The sequence below is a fragment of the Amblyomma maculatum genome, chromosome 8 (genome assembly GCF_055883805.1).
Source record: "Amblyomma maculatum isolate TAMU_Amacu chromosome 8, ASM5588380v1, whole genome shotgun sequence".
Taxonomy (NCBI): domain Eukaryota; kingdom Metazoa; phylum Arthropoda; class Arachnida; order Ixodida; family Ixodidae; genus Amblyomma; species Amblyomma maculatum.
The window spans coordinates 95,467,607-95,495,594 of NC_139351.1; the positions used below are offsets into that span (position 1 = coordinate 95,467,607).

Genomic DNA, 27,988 nt, shown 5'->3' on the forward strand with positions numbered 1-27,988 from the left:
AAAACAATTGCCTGCACCAAGAATCTAACCTCCATCCCTTACATCCCCACTGTACCTGCATCCCTAGCGCACGAACACTGTGCCACGCCCCGAATCGTGAAACGCTCTTCATAATTCCGCTTATCTACCGTGATCCAATGGCTTGGCGCCACATTTGAATGTATCAAATACTAAAATAGTTAAGTCAGATGACGTCGAGATGTATCAAATACTACATAGTTATTTAAATCAGTCAATTAAGCTGACGTCACGCAACCTGACGTCGAGCCAAAGAAGGGCATAGGAAGGTATTGGCGCGTAATTTGAAAGTACCAAAGACTAAAATGGATAAACAAGAAGTAAGGTATTGTAACGTAAACAACGCGACGTCACGCCGCCGGAAGTAGAGCAAAAAAAGGGCATTGAAAGGCATTGGCGCGCAATTTGAAAGTACCAAAGAATAAAATGGTAAACAAGTGAATCAAGCACTAGAAGCAACCACAAGCAACCAGCAGCAGCATCCGTGCTTTCGCATTACTCCAATGCAGATTCTGCAGTGCTCTTTAATGTTTTTGTTTTCCTGGAATCGGCTGCGCTGGCTAATTCAATGACGACTGGGCACAGCTGGGTCTCTCAAACAACACACAAAAGCGCCAGCGTGTTCGCACTTTTAAAAGGGCACCTTGTATCCTCCTCGGCCCAGCGCAACTATCGAAGTCGCATGTCTGGTGCGATGTGACGGACCTTGAACAATAAGTATACTTATTTACGAGCCCGTCATCACTATTCCCGGGTCCGCATCTTGCCGGAGGAGGAGGGAATGCGCCAGAGATGCCTCTGTGGGCGTTTTGTTAAGGCCGCGAACGCGACTAAACCGAAAGTATGTCTGTTTATTCATTATATAAAAAGAAAATTTCCCACCCAAGGGCAAGTGCACAGCGGACCCTTTAAAAAGAAGGCCGAAATTTCTCCGCTTCAGTGCTCATCGCATAACTAAACCGGTTCTCTCTGAATTTCGGCAAGTATGTGCTTCGCCGACAATGGCCCATGTCCGAGTGGCTGAAGCCGACACTTACTCAGCTCCTGGCTACATTGGTAACCTTAGCTGATGCTGCCTCTATTCATTGTTGTTGTTAGCGTACTTAACGTATGTTGTGCTGCATGAAATGTCTACTCATCCGGAGCTCTCACATGGTGCTTTGACCGACCGCTACAATCTCTCTTGGGTCATAAATTCTAAAATATACTAATATTGCATTGCTTTCATGCGCTTAATGCGGCATGGGTTAGCAATAGAGCAGCTCTTTTAAGTTGTACAATACGTTCAAACTGTATAGCGAAGGACCACCAGCGTGTTTTTTTTCTTGTTGTCGCAAGCAATGTATCACTCCAATTACTTTCCAGTTACTGTTGTAGAGTCATGGCCTACTGGTTTTGATATTTCTCTTGCATATGCAGTTCGTGCCACCTGCCTATTGTTTCAGTGAGTCGTGGCCTACTGGTTTTGATATTTCTCTTACATATGCAGTTCGTGCCACCTGCCTATAGTTTAAGTGCATAGCACAGAAGCCAGTAGCCGAATGCGTCATCTGAGAAAATCTGAGGCATCCGCGACGCCGCTTCAACACATCACAAGACTGCCCATTGATCAACGTAATCGCGAGCAGTGCTGCTACCGGGCGTCTCCCGCTGCGGGTATGGTTCTCTAGAATATAGCTAGCTCCCAGTCGGAAAAAACTGCAGAAAAAGTTGTTACGGCAGAATTTCTGGCGTTTTTTGATAGAAAACCTGTTGCGACAATAGAACTTTCTGTAGTAACATCAGAGATTTCTGTAGTTACAAAAAAGTACCGCAGAACTACAGACAACAGAAAGCTACTACAGAAAATCTACAGAACTACAGAAAACTACTACAGAACTACAGGAAAATCTGACGGCATTTTTGACATGGTTCTTCGATTGTTTTTTTCAATTGGGTGGGTTCAAAGAGCAGCCGAGGTTGAGGCATCTCGTGTCGACGACTCGAGATGGCGCAGCCAGAGCATGGCCTTTAATAAAACGTTGCGCGCGGCGCCTGGCTCCGCACTCTGCACAGAATCGTCAGAGAAATAAACAAGGCTTTGTACTTTAACGTCTGTCTTGTAAGTAGGTGCTGTACACTGGGATTGTCGGCGAATCAAGAGGAGTAAATGTTGTAGCGACAAACAGGCAATAGCCCGATGGTGCGAATACACGGCCACGAGAATACACCTCAAATGCTTCGCAAGGCTGATTATGCTCTATTTTAGACACCCGGGGCCTACAATAAAAAACTTGGGGCCAATAGCGCAAGTCGGTCCTTTACTCTTTCCCCTCTCTTGGAGGGCTCTACCCAACTCAGTCTTACAGTGCTATTTTATTATGCCTCCAATTTCATTGGCAGTGTAGTACTAAATTAAAAAAAAATCGCAGTGAGGTTCATCGGCATAATTACAAGACATGGATAAGGAAGATGACACCACAAGCGCTAGTGGTATCATATTCCTTGTCCATGTTTTGTGTGCGCAGTTAGTTTTTGAAAGATGCTTTGCCAACTAGTTCAAATGCCAGTTTTAAGGGTGGGAAGTACTTGGCTCAAATTCGTATGCCCTGTGGTTTTTACAACCGCTATATTAGGAAAGCTTTAAGAGACTTTCTTAGGCGTTTGTCGAACCGTTCATGCCATTTTAAGTTATGGATAACAGCATTTTAACCACTATTATGGCGGTAATAAGGCCTGGTAACAAACACCAGTAGCGCTGTCAAACATGCGCACAGTGAGTGCGGCTGCTGAGCTCGGACCTAAAAGATGTAAAACATATTTCCAGTTGGTCGCAAAAGGCGCCACCGAGCCGTTCCGGCTCCGCCCCTGGGACTTGAAGTGTGCATTTCGCCCAATCCCAAGAGAGCCGAACACAACGCAAGATAGTCGTCCATTGTGGAAGACCAGGACTACCTGCCACTATGAATCGTCTTGCCAAGTGTATGCTTCCGGGGCCGAAGGGAGATATACCCAGGCATCTCGATTCCAAGGGTCAGGACCGCTGTCGGGAGCTAGTGTTGCGCGTCATTTGCCTGGAGGCTGGCTGGGGCGCGCCGACAGCGTCTCACTTGCGCCGGCTGCTAGGGCTGCAGTGCATCGTGGACCATGTGGTAGCCGTAGACCGCTGCGAAGTGGCCGTCTACGAGAGCCCCAGCTGGACGGCAACCGTGAAGCTGAACCTGGAGCGCTCGCCAAAGGATTCGTTTATGCATATCATCCTCAAATGGTGAGTGCGTGGCAACTCCTGCATTGCCTTTTCATCTCTCTGATATCGACCTCAACGAATACGTTGTCAAGGCTTTGTGTCTGCGTCAGCTCAGAAAGACCATTTTGGTATCACTGTCGCTTTAATGACAAGTCTCCAATTTGATTCTGAGACGCGGCTTCGTCTGTCTGTGCTATTACTCTGAAATTGACAACGTTTTGTATTCGCGGGTCGGTAATCCTTATTCCGCAGGTGCAACCAAGACCTGGACGCCCCCAATAGCATTGCGGCAGCGGACAGGTCCGGCCCACCCGAGTGGTGGCTCGCGTCCGAGGAGCTCGAGGAGCGCTGCAAACCGTACAATAGTGATGCCACCATGGAGCACAAGGACATAGCCGTAAGCTCGTTCGCCCTCGGCTGCTTCATCGGATTCAACACGTTTGTGGCGCACTTTGACAGCGCCTATACAGTGCCGCCTCCGTCACCGCCGCCTCTCTCGTCATCTAAGTCTGTGCCCTCCCCCTCGAGCAAGACAGCGTCGGCGAAGCGCGGAAAAAGGGGGAAAGGGTCCAAATGTAGCATTTCATCACCGGGGACAAGCTCGCAGGAAAAGACTTCTCCCAGTAGTGGGTCTCCCGGTGGCAGGCAGACTTCAGGCTTGAATGGAACGCCTGAGAACGCCCATTCAGCAAATGCGTCACCGACTAAGACTCCTTCAACAGCCAAAGCTATTGCCAAGACTATCGCTCCGCCTGTTCCGATGTCAGTAAATATACCGGCATCATCGCCGCCTGCAGGCCAGCTTACTGGAACAGCACCGCCTGCGACGCAGCAGAGTGGACTTCCAGCTACGTGCAAATGGTCCGCGGTGCCGGCGCCTAAGACGACGTCGGATCCAGCATCCCCGCTTTCGCCTTCTCAGAATGGGCCATTGGAAGTGTGTATTCCTTCCAACGAGGATGTTACGAGCGAGCTATCAAGCCCCAGGCCTTTGGTGGACTCCAGCGCATCACCGTCGAGCTCAACATCATGCACGCAATCTTCATCATCAAGGAATACGAAGCCGTTAGCGTCGACGTCAACGTCGCTGCCTGCATCCCCGTCGGACGGCTTTAAGGTAAAGACGAGGCTTTAGTAGATGTACTTTTTGTCTGAGTCCGTTAAAGACTTGTTTTATCGCAGTCATTATTTCATGATAGAGGTTCTTAGGAATAAACTACGCTGTCCTGCTCAAGAGCGTAGTATGCTCCTATATTAGAGCTCTCCTAGACAAGTACACCCTAAATGAGGCTGACAGCCTAACCTATTGTATATTGGGAAAGGCCATTAGCACCTGTCTATCACATTGTCTTGCTTCTCCTGCTATCCGTCACCATTGGCATAGCACCTGTATATTTGAGCCTAGCGCTGTTCTTTCAGGTCGAACCTCATGCGGACGAATGCAAACGAAATCTGGCATGACAATTTTATTACAAGGCCCCTTTACGACACAACTGAGCTCAGCTTATCCGGCTGTGCTGCTTTTCGTGCAGCAATATTTGCAGTGTAAATTGAATGCATGTAAACACTCGCTCCAGAAATAGGAATTGCTTTCAGAGACATCAAGAACAGCAGGGAAAGAGGCGCTATGTCATACACTGCGTGGATGGCTAAGAACACCAATTTTATATGCTGCCCATATAAACGAGGTGCTAGTGCCGTGCAATTTCTGTCAGGCTACGACTTCAAGTACTCTCGAAGCTACGTCGAATGCAATCCCAGATGCGGAGGGGCTCTCGCATCTAGCCTCAGTCGTTATTCTCAAACGCTGTACTAGATATTGATTCTGCGTACATAAGGTCAAGGGGAGCTAAGGATGTGTAGGCTCATTGCATGGTTCGACAAGTGTGGATCTCTACCTACATGAAGAGACCTTCTTAGCAACTTACTCTATAGGTTTGGAGCCTGATTAGAACAGCTATGTTTTAAGGTCTCATCCGATTCTCTTCCCTTCCGACAGGTGACGCAGTGCAATGCTCACTTCGAGCACTGTTCCAACGGATTATTCCTGTACTTCGTGGACGCACGCAAGCGGAGCTCTAGGGTGTACCGGCTACTGGTGCGATACTCGACCATCTGCCGCATCGTGCTACGCAAGATGTCGCCGACAACCACGACTGTCTACCTGCACCTGTTGCACCCGCCGCTGCTGTACAAGGTGTGTGCCGGCAACAGCGCCACTAGCCAGTGCAACCGTGAGGGCGAGTACCAGCCGCAGGTGAGAAATGCTATTCCATCATTTGATTTGAGCGGACTACAGAAAGGCTGGATGTGTCTAAAAATACTTGACTACTTTTACGGACTTTCTTCCACTGTCCGTTGTTTCAGCAGTGTTTTGAAGAACAGATTATTCCAGCATTCTTAGAAGGGCTTGACGATCGTCATCCCAACCACCAGCATGTGTTTTTATTCTTGGATGTTATTCTTTCCAAAGGTTTATTTTAAATCTTCTCTCCTTTCGTTCCCGAAATTGCTTGTCTTCTCTTTCAGTGAAAATGCGCTACCTGATGACGTGCAGTGGCGATGTGACAAAAAGGCCGATGTCTGCAGATACACATTGTCATACTTTTGTTGCCAACTAGATGTTATTGTGATAGGAAGAAAACAGAGAGACTGCATATTACAGCATGAGGAAGTCGTCAGTCTTACGGCTTTGCGGTCTGTATGCTGAACCCTCGCTACCACTCCAGAAGACGGCGCATCCTTGTACCGTATAAAGACCCATTTACGTGATACATCAATAGTGCCGTCGTCACAATACTGCCTTGTTTGTTAAACAAATCTTATCGCTAGGAATGTTACGATGCAGAAAGTTCCAGCTTGATACAACCGCAGATATAGGGGAATGGCGTTGACATGGAAGTGATTCATTATAATTGCAATGGGCACCATAACAACGTACAATAAAGGACACAAACTTGCTTGTCACCTCTATATATAAACACGCCCTTTCCAGCTGGGGTAGCTTTGATCCCGCAAATTTGTGTCACATTATGTGACTTGCCCTCAGTCCGTACCTACACCGCCTTTACATATTAAATGGTCGTTGGTAATTTGGCATTAGCGCCATATTTATTTAAGGCAATATATAAATTGTATTACATGAGGGAGTGGCACATTCAGCAGATAAAACTCGCGATCGATGATCTGGAGGATGGGTCGGTTTGGTTCACGATGGCATTTGGCAGGTCATTCCAATTCCTTGCTGACCGAGGATGACAGATGTGCATGGGAGAGGATAAACAGCCTTCTCGTATACGCATGGCATGTAAAGTGCCCTATTTCTTCCACACTGCAAGCCTTTTCCATCAACACAACGTTATACAAATGAAGTCCGTGAAGGGCAAACAAATGTTGCAGCATACCTTGCCGGTAGTTCTGAACAAGTTGTACTGCTTTGAAAATATAGATGTATCCAATATTTCTCTGAAAGAATTGCCCCAAATGTTTGTGTAGTTTTGTACTGTACAAGTACAATGTACTGCGTACTGAACGTAGTACATGTCTTTTTCTGTACCGAACATATGTGTTTTTTTTCTCACGTTTTGTTTGATGTTGTACTTCGTCGCCGTCAATGCCGCTCTGTAAGAGGAAGCCAGGACCTATCAAGCTTTCTCTACAGCTTTTTTCCTGGCTGTCCTCACAACACCAGTTGCGGAAATAAAGCTTCAAACCTTCAAACCCGTGGTTTGTGCGGCCAGAGTTGCAGCAGCCAGGGTTGAAAATTGAGTTCAGGAAAGGATGATAATGAAATCAAGACCTTCTAGCCACATTTCGCCTGTTAGCTAGGTTGGTAACTTCTCTTTGCTTTTAGTTAGAAGATACTAACATAAGAATAGGCCGATAAAATAATCGTCGAGCGTGATTTTTCACTGTTACGAGAGTAGGTAAAAGGCTATTGTGACGAGGGTCCGATGTAGTAGAAGCGTATTCTAGTTTGGGACAAATGACTGTTCAATTTCAATCCCGGCTCGATGAACTAGAAGACCGATCGCGTAGAAACAATCTAATCTTTCATGGCATTTCAGACAGTAAAGAATCTTGGCAGGAAACTGAAGCAAAAATAACATCGCTTCTAAACTCGTCATTAGTCACATTTTCAGCAGACTCAATTGATCGTGCGCATCGCCTAGGTTCCTTTGCGCCTAATAAGTGCCGTCCGATCATTGTTAAGTTCGGCAACTACAAAATAAAAGAAAAGATACTTGCAATGCGTAGTGATTTCAAAGACAAGGACATTGGTGTTAGTGAAGACTTCTCGGCCTCTACCCGTCTCGCCCGTAAAAAATTAATCGAATTTGGCAACAGTCGGGATGGGTCTCCCAAGTTTAAATTACGTTACAACAAACTGCTTCTAAACCACAAGTGCTACATTTACGATCCCATTTCTTGCAGTGTTAAGGAAACCAAGTCAAGCGATAGCAACGTTAATACCGATGCTACCTCGTTTATTGAAGCCGCAACATAGGAGAGAGTGAGGGGTAGTAGCCATTTAAGAGTAGCTCCCGTTTCTGTTCTTTTTACTAATATTAGAAGCATGGTTAATAAATTTGATTCCTTATCGTCAGCAGTCGACTCTAGTTCTGCAAACATAATCGTTTTGACTGAGACATGGCTTTCTGCACACATACAAGATTTTGAAATTTTCGAAAATGCGCGTGACTTCACAATTTACCGTTGTGATCGAAATGGCCACCGTGGAGGGGGCGTTCTTGTTGCTATTTCAAGCGACATTCCCTCATTGCGCATCCAAATAGACACTAATCTAGAAATAGTCTGGTCACTAGTAACCCTAGGTCATGTGAAAGTGATATTTGGTGCATGTTATCGCTCCCCTTCATATCCCTCTACATTTAATAACGACCTTCATGACGCCATCAACGCGGCTTGTGCATTATATCCTTCGTCCCCCCTATTCTTGCTTGTTGATTTTAATTTTCCAAATATTACTTGGAACGATCCTTTTCCTAGCTTGTTATCCTTTTCAGCCCAAGCCAAAGAATTTCTAGACGTTTGTTCTATTTTTTCCCTAACACAATTAGTATCGCGTCCCACAAGAGTCACCGACCATGTTGCAAACACCCTGGATTTGATTCTAACTAATCGGCCTAACTTAGTTTCTGATATTACATTTCTGCCTGGTATAAGTGATCACTCGTTGCTAAACTTCAGTCTCAGCCTGGATTGCCCTAAGCCGAACAAAAAAAGCAAATTGATTCTTGATTACAAAAAAGCCAACTTTGAAGCTATCAATAGAGAATTATCGGCCTTTCTGGACAATTTTTTGACTAACTTTCACGACAGTACTGTTCAGACAAACTGGGATAGTTTTGCAGCCAAGGTAAAAGACTTAACTGAAAGATACGTTCCAAACCGCACCATCATTTCAAATAGTCACGCCCCGTGGTACAACGGTCATATCAGACGCCTTTCTAACCGAAAGAAACGCTTCTATCGTGCAGCTAAAGCATCGCCTACTAATTCACGTTGGACGGCTTATAAACTAGCTTCTTCAGAGTACATCTCCGCCCTAAAAAGCGCTAAGCGTCATTTTCTTTCCAATACTTTGCCTTCCATATTGAAAACTAACGTCCGTAAATTCTGGCGCGTAGTTAACCCTTCCTCTGAAAACTTAATTATATTACAGAACTCGTCTGGCCAACAGGTTTCCAACACCCAATGTGCATCTTTCTTAAACGATATATTTGTTAAAAATTTTTCAAGCGCTCCTAGTCCTCACTTTCCTGAATCACAGAACTACAACTACCCGACCATGTTCCCAAATTTGGTAGACGTAGCTGGTGTTGCAAAACTTATTGAAAATCTCGACTATCATGCTTCTCCCGGTTTCGATTCTATCAACGCTAAATTTTTGAAAAACACTTCCACTTATAGTTCCATCATACTAACAAAGATTTTTCAACAGTCTCTTGACACATGTACATTACCTACGCAATGGAAGATTGGGAAGGTGGTTCCTCTCCATAAGTCGGGAAGCAAAAACATTGCCAACAATTATCGTCCCATCTCTCTAACAAGTACATGCTGTAAGTTACTAGAGCACATAATCTTCAAAGCAGTGACAGTATTCCTTGAATCAAACTCGTTCTTTACAATGGCACAACATGGTTTTCGTAAGTCGTACTCATGTGAAACTCAGCTCTTATCTTTCACCCATAAACTGCACCACATTCTGGATCGATCCTCATTCGGTGATTGCATATTTTTAGATTTTTCTAAGGCTTTCGACAAGGTTTGTCATAAACTGCTGCTTCACAAACTTCGTCATCTTAACATTGAACCAAACGTTTTAAAATGGATTGAATGCTTTCTTACTAACCGCTCACAATTCGTATCAGTAAACGGTCATAACTCTTCGCTTTCTGATGTGAACTCCGGTGTACATCAAGGATCCGTACTAGGACCTTTACTCTTTTTAATTTACATAAACGACCTGCCCTCTGAGATAACCTCTAACATGCACCTCTTTGCCGATGATTGCGTTATTTTCCGTGAAATTAAAAACCCAGATGATATTAACTGTCTTCAAACTGATCTCACTGCGATTGCTACCTGGTGTGAAAAATGGTTAATGCAACTTAATATTAGTAAATGTAAATGCATGCGTGTAACAAGGATTTCTAATGACTCGCATGTTTACTATTTGAATAACGTTCCTTTGGAATCAACAAACTCATATAAGTACCTGGGCATAATTATTTCATCTAACCTCACGTGGACAACCCATATTGAATATGTAATTAACAATGCTAACCGCATGCTTGGTTACTTACGCCGTGCCTTTTCGAGAGCTCCATCGTCATTAAAGTTATTGCTATATAAAACACTAATACGCCCTAAATTAGAGTATGCATCATCTGTATGAGATCCAGGTTATGAAAAACTAATTACCGCTATAGAACTTGTTCAAAATAACTCCGTCCGTTTCATTTATTCTAATTACAGCCGAACCGAAAGTATTACAGCCATGAAGTCCGACCTTCAACTTCCATCATTAAGATCACGTCGCAAAATATCTCGCTTAGTCCTGTTCCACAAGCTCTATCATCATCCTAGCCTGAGTGACGAATTCTTTCTTCAACCTCACTATGTATCCCATCGCATTGACCATCATCATAAAATCGGCCTCGGTAGATGTAATACACACGCTTTCTTACAGTTATTCATACCCCGAACATCGACTGAATGGAACCACCTTCCCGCAGATATTGTTTCCATCAATGATAACTCAAATTTTCGTACTGCTTTAGCTAATATTGTATACTGACAGGACTTTTGCACTGCTTCTTATTGTATCTAATTTTTTTTTGTATTTATTGTTGTATTTTAGATATTTTTGAAATTCATACCCTTGTAAACGATACGGTTATGCTTATTTTGTTTTGTTGTTAACCCACTCCCCTCTTCAATGCATTTACGGGCCCTGAGGGTATCGTAAATGAATAAAATGTCGATGGAATGATAAGAGATGTTTCTTTACAATCGATGCCATATAAGCATGTTTTACGCGCCGTATATCAGACTGAAGAAGCAGAAGATCAACGTTGCTATTTATAGGGTGGTATATGAAGCAGTCGCTCCCCGCATGTGAATGTTAGAAACAAATGTTAGTAGGCAGATTGTTTCTATATGTAATAAAACTAAAGGGCCCTAGGACGGTGCCCGGGGGTGCCATAGATGTAACAGAATAATGAGATTTACAATTGTTCGCGCGAACGAACTGTTCTCTATTAGCAAGAAAGCTGCAAATTCAATTATAACAGATTCATTAAAATTTAGGCGCTAGTTTTGGTAAGTCTTTTGTAGGGAACTTTATCAAAGGTCTTTTCAACTCGAGGAAGGTCGATGCTGGCGTTTAAATCCGTAGTGAATAGAGCTAACTGCGTGTCGCAGGATACCCTGCAGATAGATTCCTTCTTGGTTTTTACTAGGCTGACATTGAATCGCATTTGCTGCCTGAACGAGGAAGTGATAATCGAAATTCACTACCGCGAATATGAAACGATTGCCGTCATCTCACTCGTTGCAGTTCAACCTATCGGACACCACACCGTGGGACCGAGCCGTGGAGTTTGGTGAAGGACCCCTCAGGTGCAGTGCCGACGTGCTGGGCAAGAGCCGCGTCATTCGCCTGACGCTCAGCGCGCCTCGCCACTGGGCGGCCCTCTGCAACCTCATCCTGCGCACCCGCAACAACGCGCAGGTCTTCTACGCACCAGTTCGGGAGGTGCACGCGAGCGAGTTGAAGGCGGTGACCAGGCCCAACATTCAAGACTTCGGCGTTACATACGCCCTGCTCAGCATCTGGTCTGAGTGCTTCCAGGTGGGGATCCTTAATCCGTCGCATGGATTTATCGCTATAGACGTATATTGTCTCGTAACATTTCTAAGGCGAAAGCCTTTATCGACTCATAGTTGTCATCAGTACAAGTGTCACGCATTTGCGGCGGCTGTGATTGGTCGAGACGGGATGACGTCATGGAGGTTTCGACCAATCACAGAGCACCACCACAGTAAGCGCGAATGCGTGCCTTATATGGCCATATGGCAATCACTTATCAATTATAATTAATTGCTAAATATTAATTATTTTATTACTAATTCTTATATATCAGAAATTATTTATCTACTAATTAATGCCGCGCAACCGGTAAAATCAACTCTACAACAAAAAACGCAGCCAATCAATGATAAATATCTAATTAATGTGTAATTGTGCGATAAAAATTGACTAATTATAATAATTACTAACTGGTGCCAATTGTGTAATTAATTAGAACAACTGCGAAGGTACAAGGAGCGCGATCGCGTCGCCAATGAGCTGATGCCATCTCCCCGAAATGCTTACCTGAGGACAGGCGCAAATTTGGCGCAGCACTCAGGCTTTCGCCTTTCATCACTTAAGTCGCCGAAGTTTCCTCCATGTTTTTAACTTGAAGCTCTTCGTTCGTCATTAGGTACGTTCGTACCTAACATAAGTATTCCAAACCGAGGGACGTATTGCTCAGGCAGCTCAAGAGAACAGTCACGTGTCTGTATGCATATTCATTAAAAGTGGACAAAATGCATTACCTAAATCCTGTGCAAGGAAAATTCATATAACCTACATTCTACGGATGAAACTAATGTGGAATAGTGGAGTATTACAAGTGAATGTGTGTTACACAAGCGTACAGTACGCCAAACTTTTGGGTATTTGTAGCTGACGAGTAAAGACATCTTCGTATTTCTTGGACCGTTCGAGCATATGACGGGAAGTCGGGAGATGTAAGCATAACAAGTCTTCATCTGAAGAAACTGTTAACACCTTTGCTATAATTCACCTGTGATGTCATTGAATTTGTTTAAATGTGGAAGCTGGTTGAACCTTTGTTGTAAACTGCGAGATAAGGTCTTCAACGTCGATTGAAAAGAAAATTGCTGTGGTTTAGCTCTGGGTAAAGATGGTAGAGTAGCGAGAGCTAGATACCCCTGGCTAAGCTTATCTTTCGCTTGAAAGACACATGGTTTACGTCACTGCTTCAACTTTATTGTTTATACCAATGGTCAGCAAAGTAGTGAGACTTTGTTTCCACTTTTTTGGTAGCATGGTCTGAATGAGCAGAGATCCGCTGAAGCATTAGGTCTAGACTACTTCCCCATTGCACGGTGGTAGTCATCGGTCGGGTGCTATAGGGGGTACTTTTGACCACCAAATTGCGATGTCCCCCACATACGGCACCTCATTCCCTCTATTTTCACTCACACCTTCCTTCTATTCCTTACGAATTGGCTGAGCGTTGTGACAGATACTGCGTCTTTTCTTTCTTGTAAACTAGTTAGAAATACCGCTGATGTCTGCTGCAGTGTCTTTCTAAAGCTTAGCGGTGCGGCGTTCGAGGAAGCCCCAAAAGAATGGCGCTGCACGGACGCCTGGATTGAACGCCCGGCGAGGTGAACTTCGTCTGGTTACGTCATCACCAGTCGTGATGTCATGACCGGATGTGACGTCACAGCCTATGACATCCCCATGTGATGTCATAGCCAGACATTATCATGGCTAATTAGTATTAGTTAGTGACTAGTTAGTCATTACTGTGTATTTTGGCACCGACAGCTGTGCTATCCCTATCATCTAGCCATCATCTAGCATATCATCTATCTATATCATCTATCCCTATGTGCTAGCCAGCTATCATCTTCCTAGAGAAGGACAATTAAGATGCGCTACTCATGATCCCGGGCATGGCGCAGTTGTTAAAGCGCTCAGCTGATGATCCGAGAGATAGAGGTCGGATTCCGGGTGGAGACTTATTTTTTCACGGACAAAGTGCGACCACGACGAAAGTGCGATCACGGCGAAGCGGCTGGCATAGTATAGCTTTCGCTACAAAAATTGAAAATGAAAGAGTGGCACGTGGCTTTGTGATTTTGCAGGTCGCAGATGAGCTCGCAATGGACGCTAAGAAGTGCAGGGAAACGTTCAGGGAGGTGGTTGCTCGTACTGAAGAGTGTCCCCGTGCCCTGGAAGAGTCTCTATACGAGATCTATTTCTCGCTCACCCAGGGAAAGGTGAGATCCCAGTTAGTTCGTAGGCTGGCTTTACGAAGAAGAGTTTGGTAGCGAACCGTCTCTGCTCTGTGCCCGCTGCCTGTCTTGCAAGTGGCCACGTACAGCTCTGCCTATACATAGAAGGAAAGCTACGGCTCTCCGTTGCCAGAGTTAAGGAGGCTGTTATACGCTTTGTCTTAAGCTTTTCTCTTCGCATGCATCAGATGTTTTTTTTTTTTCGTTCTCGACTGTATTCTTCCTTTCATCTTGCCGCAGCAGACACAATCTGTGCTAATTACGGCGATCTTATAAAATTGAATATTAGAACCACTGTTAGCATGCTTTGTTTCTTGATATATTAATTTAATTTCGATGGCAGCGTTGCGGGCATGTGCGTTCCTGTAAGGTGTTAGTTTAGCACGTTCCCTTGTGTTTTTTTCTTATAGCCATTGCTATGGTTAAGGCAGCGCCAATGTGGGGCAGGCACCACATCCAATTATTAAATAGGTGTGAAATAAAATGGCTGATATACCGCACTTTGTGCCTGTTCTCTTGCCTATTTCGGGTGCATTTCAATGGCGCGTGTTTAATTAGATCTCGATGATGTTGGTTCCAGTACAGGGCGCTAATGCCAGTAATCGATTCGATTTGCTACGAATTAAAAAAGAGGCAAGAACGTGGTTGAGGTGCTGGTAAGAGCTTTTCGTTCTTGTCCTAGGATTTGTTTTGTAAATCGCAGAAGGATGCTGAACGAAGATTGTGATTGTGTTTGGTGGCGGAAATGGGAAGTGGTCGAGGAAAAGTGGCGTGGTGCCGATAAAAAACAATTACTAGAACGTTATGTTCCTGGCTTGTAGCTATATGTTCTCATAAATGTTTAACCTTAACCTTCTAAAGCCTGTATATGCGCATTACTTTATGCACATTATCTTTTGGACCAAGCCTGCAGAGGAGGTATTCCTTTAAAGGTCATTGCTCGGTGTGCTGATCTTCCCACCATTTCTTCCTTTCTGTGACGCAAGCTTGCTTACATATTCGCGGGCTGCCATTGTCACTCATTTCGTAGTTTGCGGCTACTCACTGGCAAAATGGTTTGAACCTAATATACGTCGATATTAAAACAGATGCCTTTCTTGCGTTTACGAAGTTCGTGCTGTCGCTTTCTTCGCGCAAGCATCACACCAGTGTCGAGAAAGCGCTTATTGGAAACTTCTACACAGTGCAAGACCAGATCGTCAACTGAAAAAACCTATTCATCTGACATAGAGATACGTAGCGCTGTGAACACTGCACTGGTGTAAGGTCACAAGCAAGTGACACATACGACAGAGCTGGCAGATTCGCCGGGGTGACGCAGTCGTTCACGCGCTCGACATCTGTACCCGAGGATGCGGGACCGCATACCGGCCTCGGCGGCCGCTTTTCGGGGAAGGTAAAAGCTATGCATCCATGTGCTGTGCGATGTCCGTGCAAGTCAAAGAATCCCAGGTGGTCGAAATTTGCGGAGCACCCCCCACTACTGCGTCTCTAATAGCCTCAGTCACTTTGGGACAGTAGACCAACATAAACTAAACGAAACCAGAGAGCTATAGAGGAGAACGTTTATTCCAGATAAACGAGGACTTAATTGTTCACACATCCAATGTACTAAGACTGAGCGCAGGATGGTATGTACAGGTGCGGACATAAGTAAACGGAGCACGCTTTTCGGTTCAAATTAAAATCACGCTCTCTGCACTGGAGATAAGAAAACAATATTTGTCCACGTAAAAGGGCACTGGTGTCTACTACCTGTTCACACATAACATTACTACCAGTTTCAATTATGCAACGGTTGAAAAAATTTAGAAGTAAATCGCGTGCTCTGTTTACTTTTGACCACAGGGGTACAGTCATTCTCACAGTGTAGAGCGCGGGGGTGAGTCACTTCGTACGGCTTGTAATGCATGTCCAGTGTTCCGAATACTTGATGGTAAGATGTTTTGTCCTACCCTCTCCAATGGGAAGGACCTTCACTAGTGCTAAATCAGCGCCCTTACACAACTCAAAAGCAGACCTCCGGGCTCTACACTTTTGACATGCTGTATATAGCTAATGGGTCTCATGAAGTAAGCGGCGCATATGTAGGTCTATTCGTTTTCATTAAATAAATATCGGCGTGTCATTTCTGTGAACGACCAGAAAATTAAAAACACCAATGGCTGTTGCTCAAATTATTTACCAACTTTTTTACCTTGAATGTCCGTATACATTGTGTGGAAATGTTTTTCATCAAGGCAGCTGTGACGGCGTTGTTGCCACCCTGATCAATGCAGCTCACCAAGAGCAGCGTAATCGTGCCTTGGTACCTTGCGCAGGTGTTTTGGTTCCGTACTGCCCTGGAGCGGATCTACTTCCGATATCGGGCGCACCGGCAGCGCACCGATGGCTTTACGGGTTCGGTGATCGCCCAAGAGCTGCCATCCCACATGGTCAAGGTACGCAAGGTGATCCTGACACCAACTCGGCGCGTCTTTATGCCCCCGCAGCTTGTGTGCAAGAGCCGCCTGCTTCAGCACTTCGACCCAGACTACGCGCTGCGCATTGTCGTGCGGGATGACGACTGCAAGCTTATCTCCTTCTCGCTGGGAGCTTGCAAAGACGACTTCGTCAATGCGGTAAGTAATCGAAAGCTTTATCAACGTCGGATGCACTAGTATCCATTGCATAACTGATTTCTCGAAAGAGCACGAAGCTAAAACGAAAGGTAAAAAATTACGAGGGCCTTTAGCGATTAAAGTAGTGAAAGGCGAAAGCCTGAGTGCCGCATTCTGCTACGCAACTGGCACTAATCGGTAATTAATTAGACATTATTTCATTATTAAGTAGTTATTATGGAGGTATATAATAATCATTAGTAATTAATTAGTCATCATTTAGTCATTAAATACGTAATTCATTATTAGTTAATAATTGGCCATTGATTGTCATATGGCTATATCAGGCACGCAGTAGCGCATACTGTGATGGTGCTCTGTGATTGGTCCAGACCTCTATGACATCATTCCGCCTCGGCCAATCAGAGCCGCCGCAAAAGCGGAACACATGTCTATGACAGCATGATTCATGAAAAGCTTTCGTCTTAATAAAACGGGTGTGGGTCTAACTTCGTGGCGTAAGAGCGCCAGATGTTGACTGTATACTGATTGGCTTGCAATATTAGCTACAAATAAAAATTGATTTTGTATTTCTCGAGGTGACACGATTCAGCAGCAAGATGCCTTTATTGCTGCAGCAAGAGGAATTTACTTGGCGCCGTTGGATCCGAATTAATGACGTAAAGCCCACAAGCTACTCTGTGGCAATTCCTTTGGTAGAGAACTTCGGTTTGTTGCCTGTAAAAGATCGATGATACCACCACACGCTTGCAAAAGCCGCTGGCTACGACATATGTAATTAGTGTTCTAAGTTATGTTCTAAGACGTTGTCACCGGCGCTATGTATAGTCAGAACATGGCCATAATCGAACATAGGCCCACTTCAATTTGTGTTCAGTGTCTTCAGAAACTGTTAAATAACCCATAAGGGAGTGAAGTACGCATACAGACGTCATAGAAGACATATGTAGTTGAAGGCATGTTCGAGTTTGACGCTAAAGAAATAGGTTTGGATTAACAATTCAAGCGGCTAGTTTCATCCAGTATTAATGTCTGCAAATGATGCCCACCAGGAATGGAATTATAAATTTATTTAAAGTTTTAGTACACGTTACAGATGAAAAAACTTTTAATAGTTATGAGTGTCGACAAATGGACGAGTATGAGTTTGTGGTTAGCGAGTGAAATGACTGAAGGATTGGATGGAACCACTGAGGACAGCAAAAGAACGGTCTACGTGTGGTGGCATATACGTCGTCACTTCATCATCATCATTATCATCCTAACTATACCCACTGCAGCGCGGAGGCCTCTCCCATATTTCTCCACTTCACCCGGTTCTGTGCTAGCTGCATCCACTTGACCCCTGCGAACTCTGAACTTCATAGTGCATACAATTTCGTAGGTGATCAGGCCCCCACTATCATCCGGTGTGAAGATCGGAGGTCGCCGGTTCATGTTCCTTGGATGTTCGACGAGTCAGCTGCGCAACCACGGCGTCTGGTTCTACGCGCCCGACACCCAGGGCCGCACCGCAGATCAGATACGCGACGGGATCGGCGACCTCTCCGCCATCCACAGTGTCCCCAAGTTCATGGCGAGGCTCGGACAGGTCAGAAGCCGACCACATCCTTGGAAGTGGTTGAACGTTCCGCTAAATTGCATGAAAACGTGCGAGCTAATAGTTTCTCCGATTTAAAGAAATGCAGGTTATGCCTGCAATGATGCAGAACCAAATAATCCTGTAATTAATCACCATTCCTAGCATCTTTGAAAACCAAAGCTGCGTGCATTGCACTAATGAAGACGTGGCCTCCGGAAATCAGTACACTGCAGGTGCATGCATCCGCTTCTGTGTCCGCAGGGTTCGTAGGCACCGTGGGCAATGATTGAATGTTGACACTGTAGATAGAGATGTAGTCCTTTGAATTTTTAATACAGGAACGCCGAACTAGTTCCGAGAGGGGACGAAAAGTTAGCGTTCATATATGAACAAGGTTTATGTTCTAGAAAATCATACCTCCACTTGATTTAGCTACGTGGTTTTAAAATACATTATTGCTGGGGGTGGTGCAATGTAATGATCTGCTCTCTGTGTCCAGGCCTTTTCGCAGTCGCTAGGTTGGTTGAATGTCCCGAGCCAGAACACGACTGTTGAACCGGACATACGACAGATGGTCCCTGGCGCCACCAGCAGCAGCGAAGGTTCCCGCCGCGAGTACATCTTCAGCGACGGCGTCGGAAGAATATCGCAGGCCCTGCTTCGTAAGGTCGGTGCTTCGTTGTGATCGTCAACCAATGTAATTTGTAAAACAAAAAACAAAAAAAAAAGCAAATTTTGTCTTGTCTTGCGCCATCCGCACCGAGTGGTTTGGGCGCACGTCTCGGCTGCGGAAGTTCGAAAACCTACCGCCGGACACCCATCGGTAAAAATGAATACAAGCGTCTTCAGGCCCGGCGCCCTGCTCTCACAGGAGTGTACGCTTGAAAGGTACTGCGCTAAGCCTCCTGTGCCTCTTCGGGGGCGAAACCCTTCGAGCACTTCGACCTTCAAAGGCCTCCATGGCGTGAAAAAAATGACCACATTATGGGCTCTTGCCGCGCGAGACGGACTCATTGTTGTCCGATGGTGGAATAGACCACTGCCCATCGGCGCTACTATTTGGGACCTATGACCCCTTTCCCAAGCATTTCATCCCATACAGTCGAACATCAGACCGGGAGAAAGTTCATACCTATTGAAAAACCGGTGGGTGCTCGGAGGCACCAGGGATCGAACCTGCTGATGCCGAGACTCGGAGAGCCAAGACGAAGATGAACCACCTTTGCAGTCTGAGATGTTGTTCGAAACTAGGTTTGGCCCACCATGGGCACAGAGGGGTTTGCGGAGCTTCTCTCAAACTCCCTAGGGAAGCCGAGCGCCAGGCTGAGGGCCGCTTGTACCCATTTTTCTGCTGTCAATTTGCCATAGCAAACTTTCTAACCTCAGCACTCCACCAAAGGCTTTGCTATGCGTGACTATATCTGCTGGTCCTCCGTTTGTACAAACACATAATGTCCGAGTGCTTAGCTTGTACACTAACCTCAAGCACCATATACGTGCCATGTTTTTACTCCTCGAATCACTGGAGTCTATCGTGCGTTCGGCATAACTTTAATAAAAGAAACAACTGCGCGCTGCACGTCTCTGGTGAAAGGAGTGTCGTTGCTGGCGGCACAGCTTTCCCAAAAGCCCAACACCATTATTTTCGCTCTTTAGGTCTAGTGACTGAGGAGACCTGGGCAATGTGTCCTGGCTGTGTCTACAGTGACTTATCGATTCTGGCCATTGTGCTCCTAGTAAAATGGTAGACGGATACCATGTCCAGGGAAAGCTAGTGTCGATTTGAGTGTGACATGTCTACGAAACGTACGAGACACAACCAATAAAATATCTGAAGACCTCAGAGTCGATCCTTTTTTCCTATTGAAGGTAAAGAGGACCTGACGTTTTTTTGTTATTGTTTATAGCGCTTGATGGACTCCGTGCCTTTTTTCGTGGTAATTCGTGAAAGCCTCGTACCTCCTCCTGCAGGTTCACCAAGCGCTCGAGCTGGAGGAGGGTGAGGAACCGTGTGCTGTACAGATCCGCTACGGTGGTTGCAAAGGAATGCTCCTGCTGGACCCGACGCTCAGCGGGCGCCGCATCGTCTTCAGAGAAAGCATGCGCAAGTTCCATTCGAACCACGAGGATCTCTACATACTGAAGACTAGCAAGCCGCGTACGTTGTCATAGTGCTCTACAATGACGACCATCGACATAAACGTTTCGAGAAGTCAATTTGTCACGGAAATATGTGATTCACACAGCTGCTCCCCTACTGGCGCAGGCCGAAACGATTTGGTTATATAGATTTTAAAATCCGCTCCTATTCACTGTCCGCAAGTTGAGCATTGTCCCAGAGGACATGCGCCTGGGCCCTTATGAGCGTCTTAGTGTATCAAGGCAGATGTTCACGCGAGTTGGTTTGTCGTGATGGAAAATGCAGCGCTTCAAAGACAAGGACAGAGATTACGCATCTGCTTTCCGTTCAAGACAAGGACAGAGATCACACATGTGTTTTTCGTTCAGTGTCGGTCCCTGTATTTGAAGAGCTGTGTTTTTCGTAATGTCTCAGCGTAGTCCTCCGCCAGCATTATAGTTTTCTCATTTCTTAGACTTTGCAGATTTATATGGCTATATAAGCCTGCAGTATATACTGAAGCGTCGTGCCGATATTTCTGTCATATACTGTCATAGACAAACGTTTGCGGGAGCTGGGCTTGAGTAAATATCTGCGTGCAAATTCTAAAAAATTCAGTGGTGCAAAATTGTAGTAAACATGCTTTACCCACTGAGATACCACAAAAAGATGACGTAATGAAGGAGGGGTTAGGACGCATGACTGCTGAACGCAAAGACGCGGGATCGAATCCGGCGACCGCTTTTCGCTGGAGGCGAAAAGCAAGGCGTCCGTGTGCTGTGCGATCTAAGTGCTCGTTAAAAAACCTCAGGTGATCGACATTTCCGAGGGCCTCTACTACAGCGTCTCTCATGACCTGAATTGTTTTCTATCTTTAAGCCCACAAACCAAACCAAACTAGCTACATTGCGAAGTGTTAATCATCATTATCATCATCAGCCTGACTATATGCCACTGCAGGGCGAAAGCCTGTTCCATATTCCTCCAATTAACCTGGTCCTGCGCTAGTTGCATCCACTTGACCTCTGCAAACTTAACTTCATCCGAAGACCTAACTTTCTGCCGCTCCCTGCTACTCTTTCCTTCACTTGGAATCCATTTTGTCACCCTAAGCGACCATCAGTTATCCTCTCTTCGCACTACAGCGCTGCCCATGCCCATTTCTTAATTTCCACTAGAATGTCGGTAACTTGAGTTATTTCTCTGACCCACTCTGCACGCTTTCTATCCCTTAACGTTACCCCTACCATTTCTTGTTCCATAGCCCTTTGCGCTGTCCTCAATTTAAGTAGAGCCCTGTTCGTTAGCCTCCATGTTTCAGCCACATAGGTGAGTACAGGTAAGATTCAACTGTTGTATACTTTCCTCTTGAATGATATCGGTTAGCTGCTAGTCATAATCTGCGAGTCCTTGATAAATACGCTCCATCCCGATCTTATTCTCCTTGTTATTTCCCTTTCGTGGTCCGGATCTGCGGTTACTACCTGTCCTAAGTAGACACATTCGCCTACTATTTCCAGTGCTTCGCTAGCTAACGTAAACTGAGGTTCCTTTCTCCAGGCTGTTGAACATTACCTTTGTCTTCTGCATATTGATTTTCAAGCCTACCTTTCTGCTATTACTGTCTAGGGAATCAATCATTATTTGCAGTTTATCCCCAGAGTTCAATGCCATCAGCAAATCGCGAAGTGCTAATAGGCGTCTTTTTTTCTGCAGTGGTATTGCCGTTAGCAATACTGAAGACAATCTGTGGCGTGTATTACCGCAAATGTTTGCAGTGGAATATTACAAATCCACAATTTAAGTATGTCGATGATTTATCGTGTGCCTTCGCGCAGGCGTCCTCTACCTGAACCGGCCTATGATCACTATTTTGGAGCAGAGTGGCATCAAGGCCAAGGTGTTCCTGACGTTGCAGAACCACATCCTTGACTCCTTCATTGACAGCATGATGGATCCACACGAGGCCGCGCAGGTACTGAAATATCTACCCCATTGCCAATACCATACAGAAAAGCCAAACGTTCTACGAGGCCACAACCTCACACAATCTCATACGAATAGCGTCGAATCTCCCACGGTACCATCATGATCATAAATTACCTTGAATAATTTATGAAAATGTGCGAGATTTTGAGATGTTGCGATTTATATATGATTTTTTATGCGAAATGTTTGAGATTAGAAAAAACTGAGGTTATTGCCTTAGAGAACTTTTTTCACTAGGGAAGTGCTGCCATTTTAGTCAAAATTCGCGATATCGAGTGAACTTCTCAGAGGAAGTATTCAGGGTTTATTCAAAGCCTGGTGCGGCTTGTCAGCTGATAATCAAACCGGACACGCTATCACACAGGTTCTGTGCGCATACTGCACCATGCGTCTCCCATACAAGGAACTGGCTGGGGTGGGCATCGACTTGACCGTGGAGCCTTTCTTTCGGGCTCTGGTTCGCGCCGTCAACAAGAAGGTCCTCAGTGAGTAGACTCCACAAGCTAAAAACCGCGTTTTTACGATTCTTATACGAAAACGAGGTGCATACATGTTCCGATTAAGTCTATAGTTGCTCAGGTACTGATTCTTTTCAGGACCTTGTAGAAAGTTTCTCCTTTTCTTTGATCGAATGTTTCTCGTCGTTCACTGTTTTTCAGTGCATGGTTAAAGTAACTCAGATTTTTCACATGCTCAAAGTAAAACATTGTAAAACCTAGGGTTAATTTTGAGCTGTGACTGACTGGGAACTCTGCGTCTATTAAAGCCCAGTGTCGCGTTTTCTCGGCGCTTTGCCCGTGAACAGGGTCTTACAATTCATGGAATATTTGACAAACTTTCAATGCATAAAAACTGTTTTTTTTTTTTGGTACATCGAGACTAAGATGGCTGTCAGTGAGCACCCGAAACGTCTCTACAACCGCGTCCAAGTGACGGGTTCTTCTTTCCTTCCACGCATACGTAGAGGAACTGAGGACCAAGGCCCGGATTCTAGTGCCTCCCAACTACGGGCGCACCATGTTCGGCGTGATGGACGAGACCGGTACACTCGAGTACGGACAGGTGTTTGTCCAGTACTCGAACGACATGCTCCGGTACAAGGTCAACGACCCGGCTACCATTCTCGAAGGTATACATATAGTATCATAATAACAAGTTAATAGAAAAGGAAAGGTGCAGTATCTGTCAAACTTGTGCTGTGGACGTAATAATATTAATATTGGTTCATAGGAAGGAAACGGCACAGTATCTCTCACACTTGTTGCTCTGGACACCTGGGCCGCGCCGTAAGGGAAGGGAGGAAGGTGGGAGTGAAAGTGGAAAGGAGGAGCCTAAGGGAGGGCTACGGAGTAATTTGGACCACCTGGAGATCTGTAACGTGCGCTGAGATCGCACAGAACACGCTCGCCTCTCCGTTTCCCCTACATCGAAACACAGCTGCCGAGGTCGGGATCAAATAAAAAATGCACGGGCCTGCTACTGGCTCGGTAGCTGAGCCACCTCCGCTGCTTCGTGCGGACAGAAAATAGGCAAGACAGAAAAAAGTAAGAGGGAGAAAAAAGACGCGCGCCGCAACAACAGCCGTCGTCCACCACCACCGAAGCAGTGGCGGGTGCAATGACGGCCCACAACCGATAACAATTCAGTGGCAGGCTAGCCGCCGCCGCAAGCGGCGGTGACCCTCCTGTCCCAGCCCCATCAGGGCCAAGATCAGCCGCGCCACCGCGGCGGGGTTGTGCTGTAGACGCCTGAACCGCACCGTAAGAGAAGAGAGAAAGGGAGATCAAAGCGGAGAGAGAAAGGTGCCTTAGTGGGGGGCTATGGAGTAATTTCGACCACCTGGGGACCTTAACGTGCACCGATATCGCAAAGCACAGAAATGCCTCTCCGTTTCGCCTCCATCGAAACGCAGCCGCCGGCGGTCGGAATCGAACCCGGGAACTCCGGCACAGTAGTCGGGTGCTTTAACCACTGCACCACCGTGGCGGGCAAGCATACATCCTGTCGCACCTGTTTTCGTGATAGCAAACATAGCACAACAGGGTGCGTGATTGTAGAGGGTGGTTTTTGTAGGCGAAAGCTGTCTAGCCTCATGGAGCGAAAAGCTGCGCAAGAGCTGTGCGCGTATTCTGTGCATCGCATCTGTCTGCTGAAGTATCACTCGCAAATAGAGGACGTGGGAGGAGGGAGATTAAGAAGGGAAAAAAAAAAGATTGCTGGTCACATATGAGTTAGTTATAATAGAGTTATAACTAATGCTACTGACTAATAATGATTAATAACGACTAAAATGACTACTATTGACCAGTACGTAAAACTACAACTTATAATGACCGCAACAGGTTGGAAGTGAGTGAAAATATTTAGCGGGGAGTGGTAATGACTACAATGACTAGGCATGACTCATCATGACTGCTAATGACTACGAAAAGACGTCAGACGACGATTTGTAAATGCCGGAACTGATTGGAAATGAGTAAAAATGCTAATTATGCGTGGTAACTACTACAATAACTAGGCATGACTCATTCGCCGTTCTCCTCTTAGGAGACATCTAAGAGACCCTGTAGTTTTATTTTACATCCTTCGTTAGGCTCCACAAATGCGAAAGTGGTAGGAAACAGTTGGGGCAAAATGTGTCCAAGCAGATTGTTGAAGGCCCACCACTCGCTTCTCTTGGTACTAATATAATGCGTGCAGGTATTCTCTTACACACCAAACTGTGAGACACTCTGGAAGGCTAAGAACATTTTGACTTCATGCATATGGCAGCGCAGTATACTTGTCAACTCAAGCGTAGCTTTCTTCTGTGCTGCTTAGGATCAAAATAATTGTCCTGCAGGTTGTTTTCTGACGAATTCCTTTAAAGCAGGAGACTTCACGAATGGTTTGGTTTGGTTTGTGGGGTTTAACGTCCCAAAGCGACTCAGGCTATGAGAGACGCCGTAGTGGAGGACTCCGGAAATTTTGACCACCTGGGGTTCTTTAACGTGCACTGACATCGCACCGCACACGGGCGCATTGCTTTTCGCGTCCATCGAAAAGCGGCCGCCGAGGCCGGGCTTCGATCCCGCGTCCTTGGGAACAGTAGTCGAGCGCCATAACCACTGTGCCACACCGGCGAGGCACTTCAAGAATGCGCTTGGATACCAGAACACTAGTTCAATCATATTGCCCTAGTTTAAATATTATTAAAATGTAAAAGCCGCCAATGTGCTGTCGATGCCAGTTCACGTTGAAGAACACAGGTGATATAGGTTAATCTGCAGCTCGTCGTGGCAAATATGTTGCTTAAGGTAGTTAAACCCTACAGTATAGATATTTAAGAACATTTGTATCTGATATACCGTGATATATATTGGTGTCTACACGTCAACTCCATCTGCAAGTACGGAAATGGTGCTGTCACACTGATGGCATGGAATGTGAGTCATATAACTTAAGTCAGGCAATGGTAGATCACGTGTTGATGCTAGGTGTAAGCGCACCTTTACGCCGGCGTCTGGAGCTGCAACTATCCCCAGGAGCATAGTTGTCACTGGCTTAACCTGATATCCGCCGTATTTTGCGGGCGAGGCGGATCATTTAACATTTCAGACATTGGTTCCTTCGCTTTGCTTTAAATCTGCGCGTACAGTGCAAGCAGTGTTTGTATTTCCATCACAATGTCATTCATAGGAGATGTGGTCGTGACCAAGAACCCGTGCATGCACCCTGGGGACGTCCGGAAGCTGACGGCGGTGAACGTGCCTCAGCTGCACCACGTGCGTGACTGCATCGTCTTCCCTCAGAAAGGAGAGCGACCGCACCCCGACGAGATGGCCGGTACGCATATTGCACCCATGTTTGACACTGCCGAATATCGGCGTAGTTTTCACGTTACACCGCCTTGTACCGGGACCAGAGCGCTGTGGACTTGCCTTGAAAGGGCAGGCATATATATGCATCGGTGAAAAGAACATATTGCTGCAGTGCCAGAAGAAAATACATGTCTTTCGCAATGGAGAATTTCTAGCAGCAGTACTGTGTGACTGGGCGAGATTTGCATGTTAAAATGGCACACATACAACACGAAAACACAGAAAAGAACAACACGGACAAGAGCGCACTAACAAATAATGCGTGGTCAAAATAAAACCTTTCTCTCAGTGAGCATGCGCCAGGAAATTCATCAGTGTCAAGAAAAATCAAATCGAACCATGACGTAGCAGTACTCGAAATGTGCGGAAGAAACCAAGGCAGAAACTGAACTACTCTGCACATGTAAAAGCGATAATTGCATGAAAGCGCTAACAAAATCGGCTGTTAATTACCGAGGAACCTTCGTTCCTTTTCCAGCAAGAAAAACGACCCGGAACTGACTCACAACTCACGGCCTGCGGCGATTTTGTTAGTCTCTAATATCTTTCTATCTACCCTTTGGAATTCCGCACTGTTATAACATGGATCATTAACAACTAGTACAGCTTTCTATCATAGTTAGATTTATAATTGTACACGATATTTGATGATATTGCAAGAATTTACACAAGGTGCTGCAAATTGCGTTGAATATCGTTTTTACTTATCTGGCCAGCCACAAGTGTACGGTCAAAGACGAAGAGAAACGCACTGTAGCGCACGATCAACTCAGACGCCCATTTTTTTTTAAGTTTTCCGGTCTATGAGTCGGCACAACCCTTTCAGTCGATGACCATCGCTAGTTTGGGTCGTTTGCCATTAGTCTAGAGCGGATCAAGGCCCTACAGTGATTGGCGCTGCGGATTTCCGGGAAAAACCTTTTTTGTGGCGCTACTTTCTAATGCGGCCTTTACTGCGCCCAGGTTCCGACCTGGACGGCGATGAGTATTCTGTGCTGTGGTATGAGGACCTCATCTTCAAGACCAACTCGGTCCCCATGCACTACTACAGCGAGCCGCCTAAGGAGCGGAGAGCGCCCATTGGGGTGAGAAATTTCGCCGACACCGTGGTCCCCCCGTCTGAAGGTTACCTGCCCCTCTGTGGAAGGAAGAGAGCGGTAAAATGAAATCGCAAATTAGTTATATCTTTTAGTTATATACTTTATTCTCAGTGTTTATATGCTTTGGTTGTTATGCCCATCACCCGAACGCACAGTGTCTTGCTCAGTTCCTGTACCTTTCTTCTAGAACGCCAAATGCTACCATTACACAATTTTTTAAACAGTAAATTCCCGCTCGTATATAATTGCCACGTCGAATATATATGCTGTAAAGAAGATGTTAAGATTATGTAGACAGATGGCCGAGGGAGATAAAAAAAAATGGCTGAGGATTAGCTTGGTTAAGCCTGGTCAGATGCGAAGCATACTGATTGCTAAACTCTGCTTTCCATGGTTGCACTTTGCTAAACTTTTCTTTCCTTGGTTACACGTGCTTTTACACGGTTTAAACTTGAAATGCACAAGCGTGCAACCGCAGCCGACGGCGCGAGCCGGTCCCCGTCTCTCCTCTGTCGTGACGTAAGCGTATCACGTGGTGTGACGTCACCATACTACGTGGTCCGCACGGCGTGCAACCGCAGCCGACGGCGCGAGCCGGTCCCCCGTTGTTGTTGTTGTTGAAAAACCTTTATTTCCACCGAGAAGCTCCGTTTCGGACTCCCCGGCACGCAGGCCTGATGGAACCTTACTCAGGAGCCTCGCGAACTAAGGTCTGGTGAATATACATTGTTGCTTCACGGCCTCAGCCGCCAGGCAGATGGCTTGCTGCTGCTGAGCGGGGTCCTCGCTTCGCAGCAGGGTCTCCCAGGCGTCTCTATCTATATTTTTTTAGCTCCTGGGCTGTTGT

The 27,988-nt window shown here is 45.8% G+C and overlaps 1 protein-coding gene across 1 annotated transcript in view; it reads left to right on the forward strand.

Moving 5' to 3' along the window:
* The first annotated feature begins 2,960 nt into the window (after window positions 1-2,960).
* Window positions 2,961-27,988, forward strand: part of LOC146181878 (uncharacterized) — a 40,722-nt gene continuing 15,694 nt past the window's right edge. Inside the window, exons 1-14 of the mRNA XM_084575861.1 lie at window positions 2,961-3,265; window positions 3,497-4,361; window positions 5,244-5,501; window positions 11,334-11,627; window positions 13,721-13,855; window positions 16,192-16,491; window positions 17,876-18,082; window positions 18,573-18,740; window positions 20,045-20,231; window positions 22,031-22,167; window positions 22,546-22,666; window positions 23,146-23,310; window positions 25,860-26,006; window positions 27,005-27,126. Coding sequence (XP_084431987.1) covers window positions 2,961-3,265; window positions 3,497-4,361; window positions 5,244-5,501; window positions 11,334-11,627; window positions 13,721-13,855; window positions 16,192-16,491; window positions 17,876-18,082; window positions 18,573-18,740; window positions 20,045-20,231; window positions 22,031-22,167; window positions 22,546-22,666; window positions 23,146-23,310; window positions 25,860-26,006; window positions 27,005-27,126 — 3,411 coding nt within the window. The remainder of the gene's footprint in view (window positions 3,266-3,496; window positions 4,362-5,243; window positions 5,502-11,333; window positions 11,628-13,720; window positions 13,856-16,191; window positions 16,492-17,875; window positions 18,083-18,572; window positions 18,741-20,044; window positions 20,232-22,030; window positions 22,168-22,545; window positions 22,667-23,145; window positions 23,311-25,859; window positions 26,007-27,004; window positions 27,127-27,988) is intronic.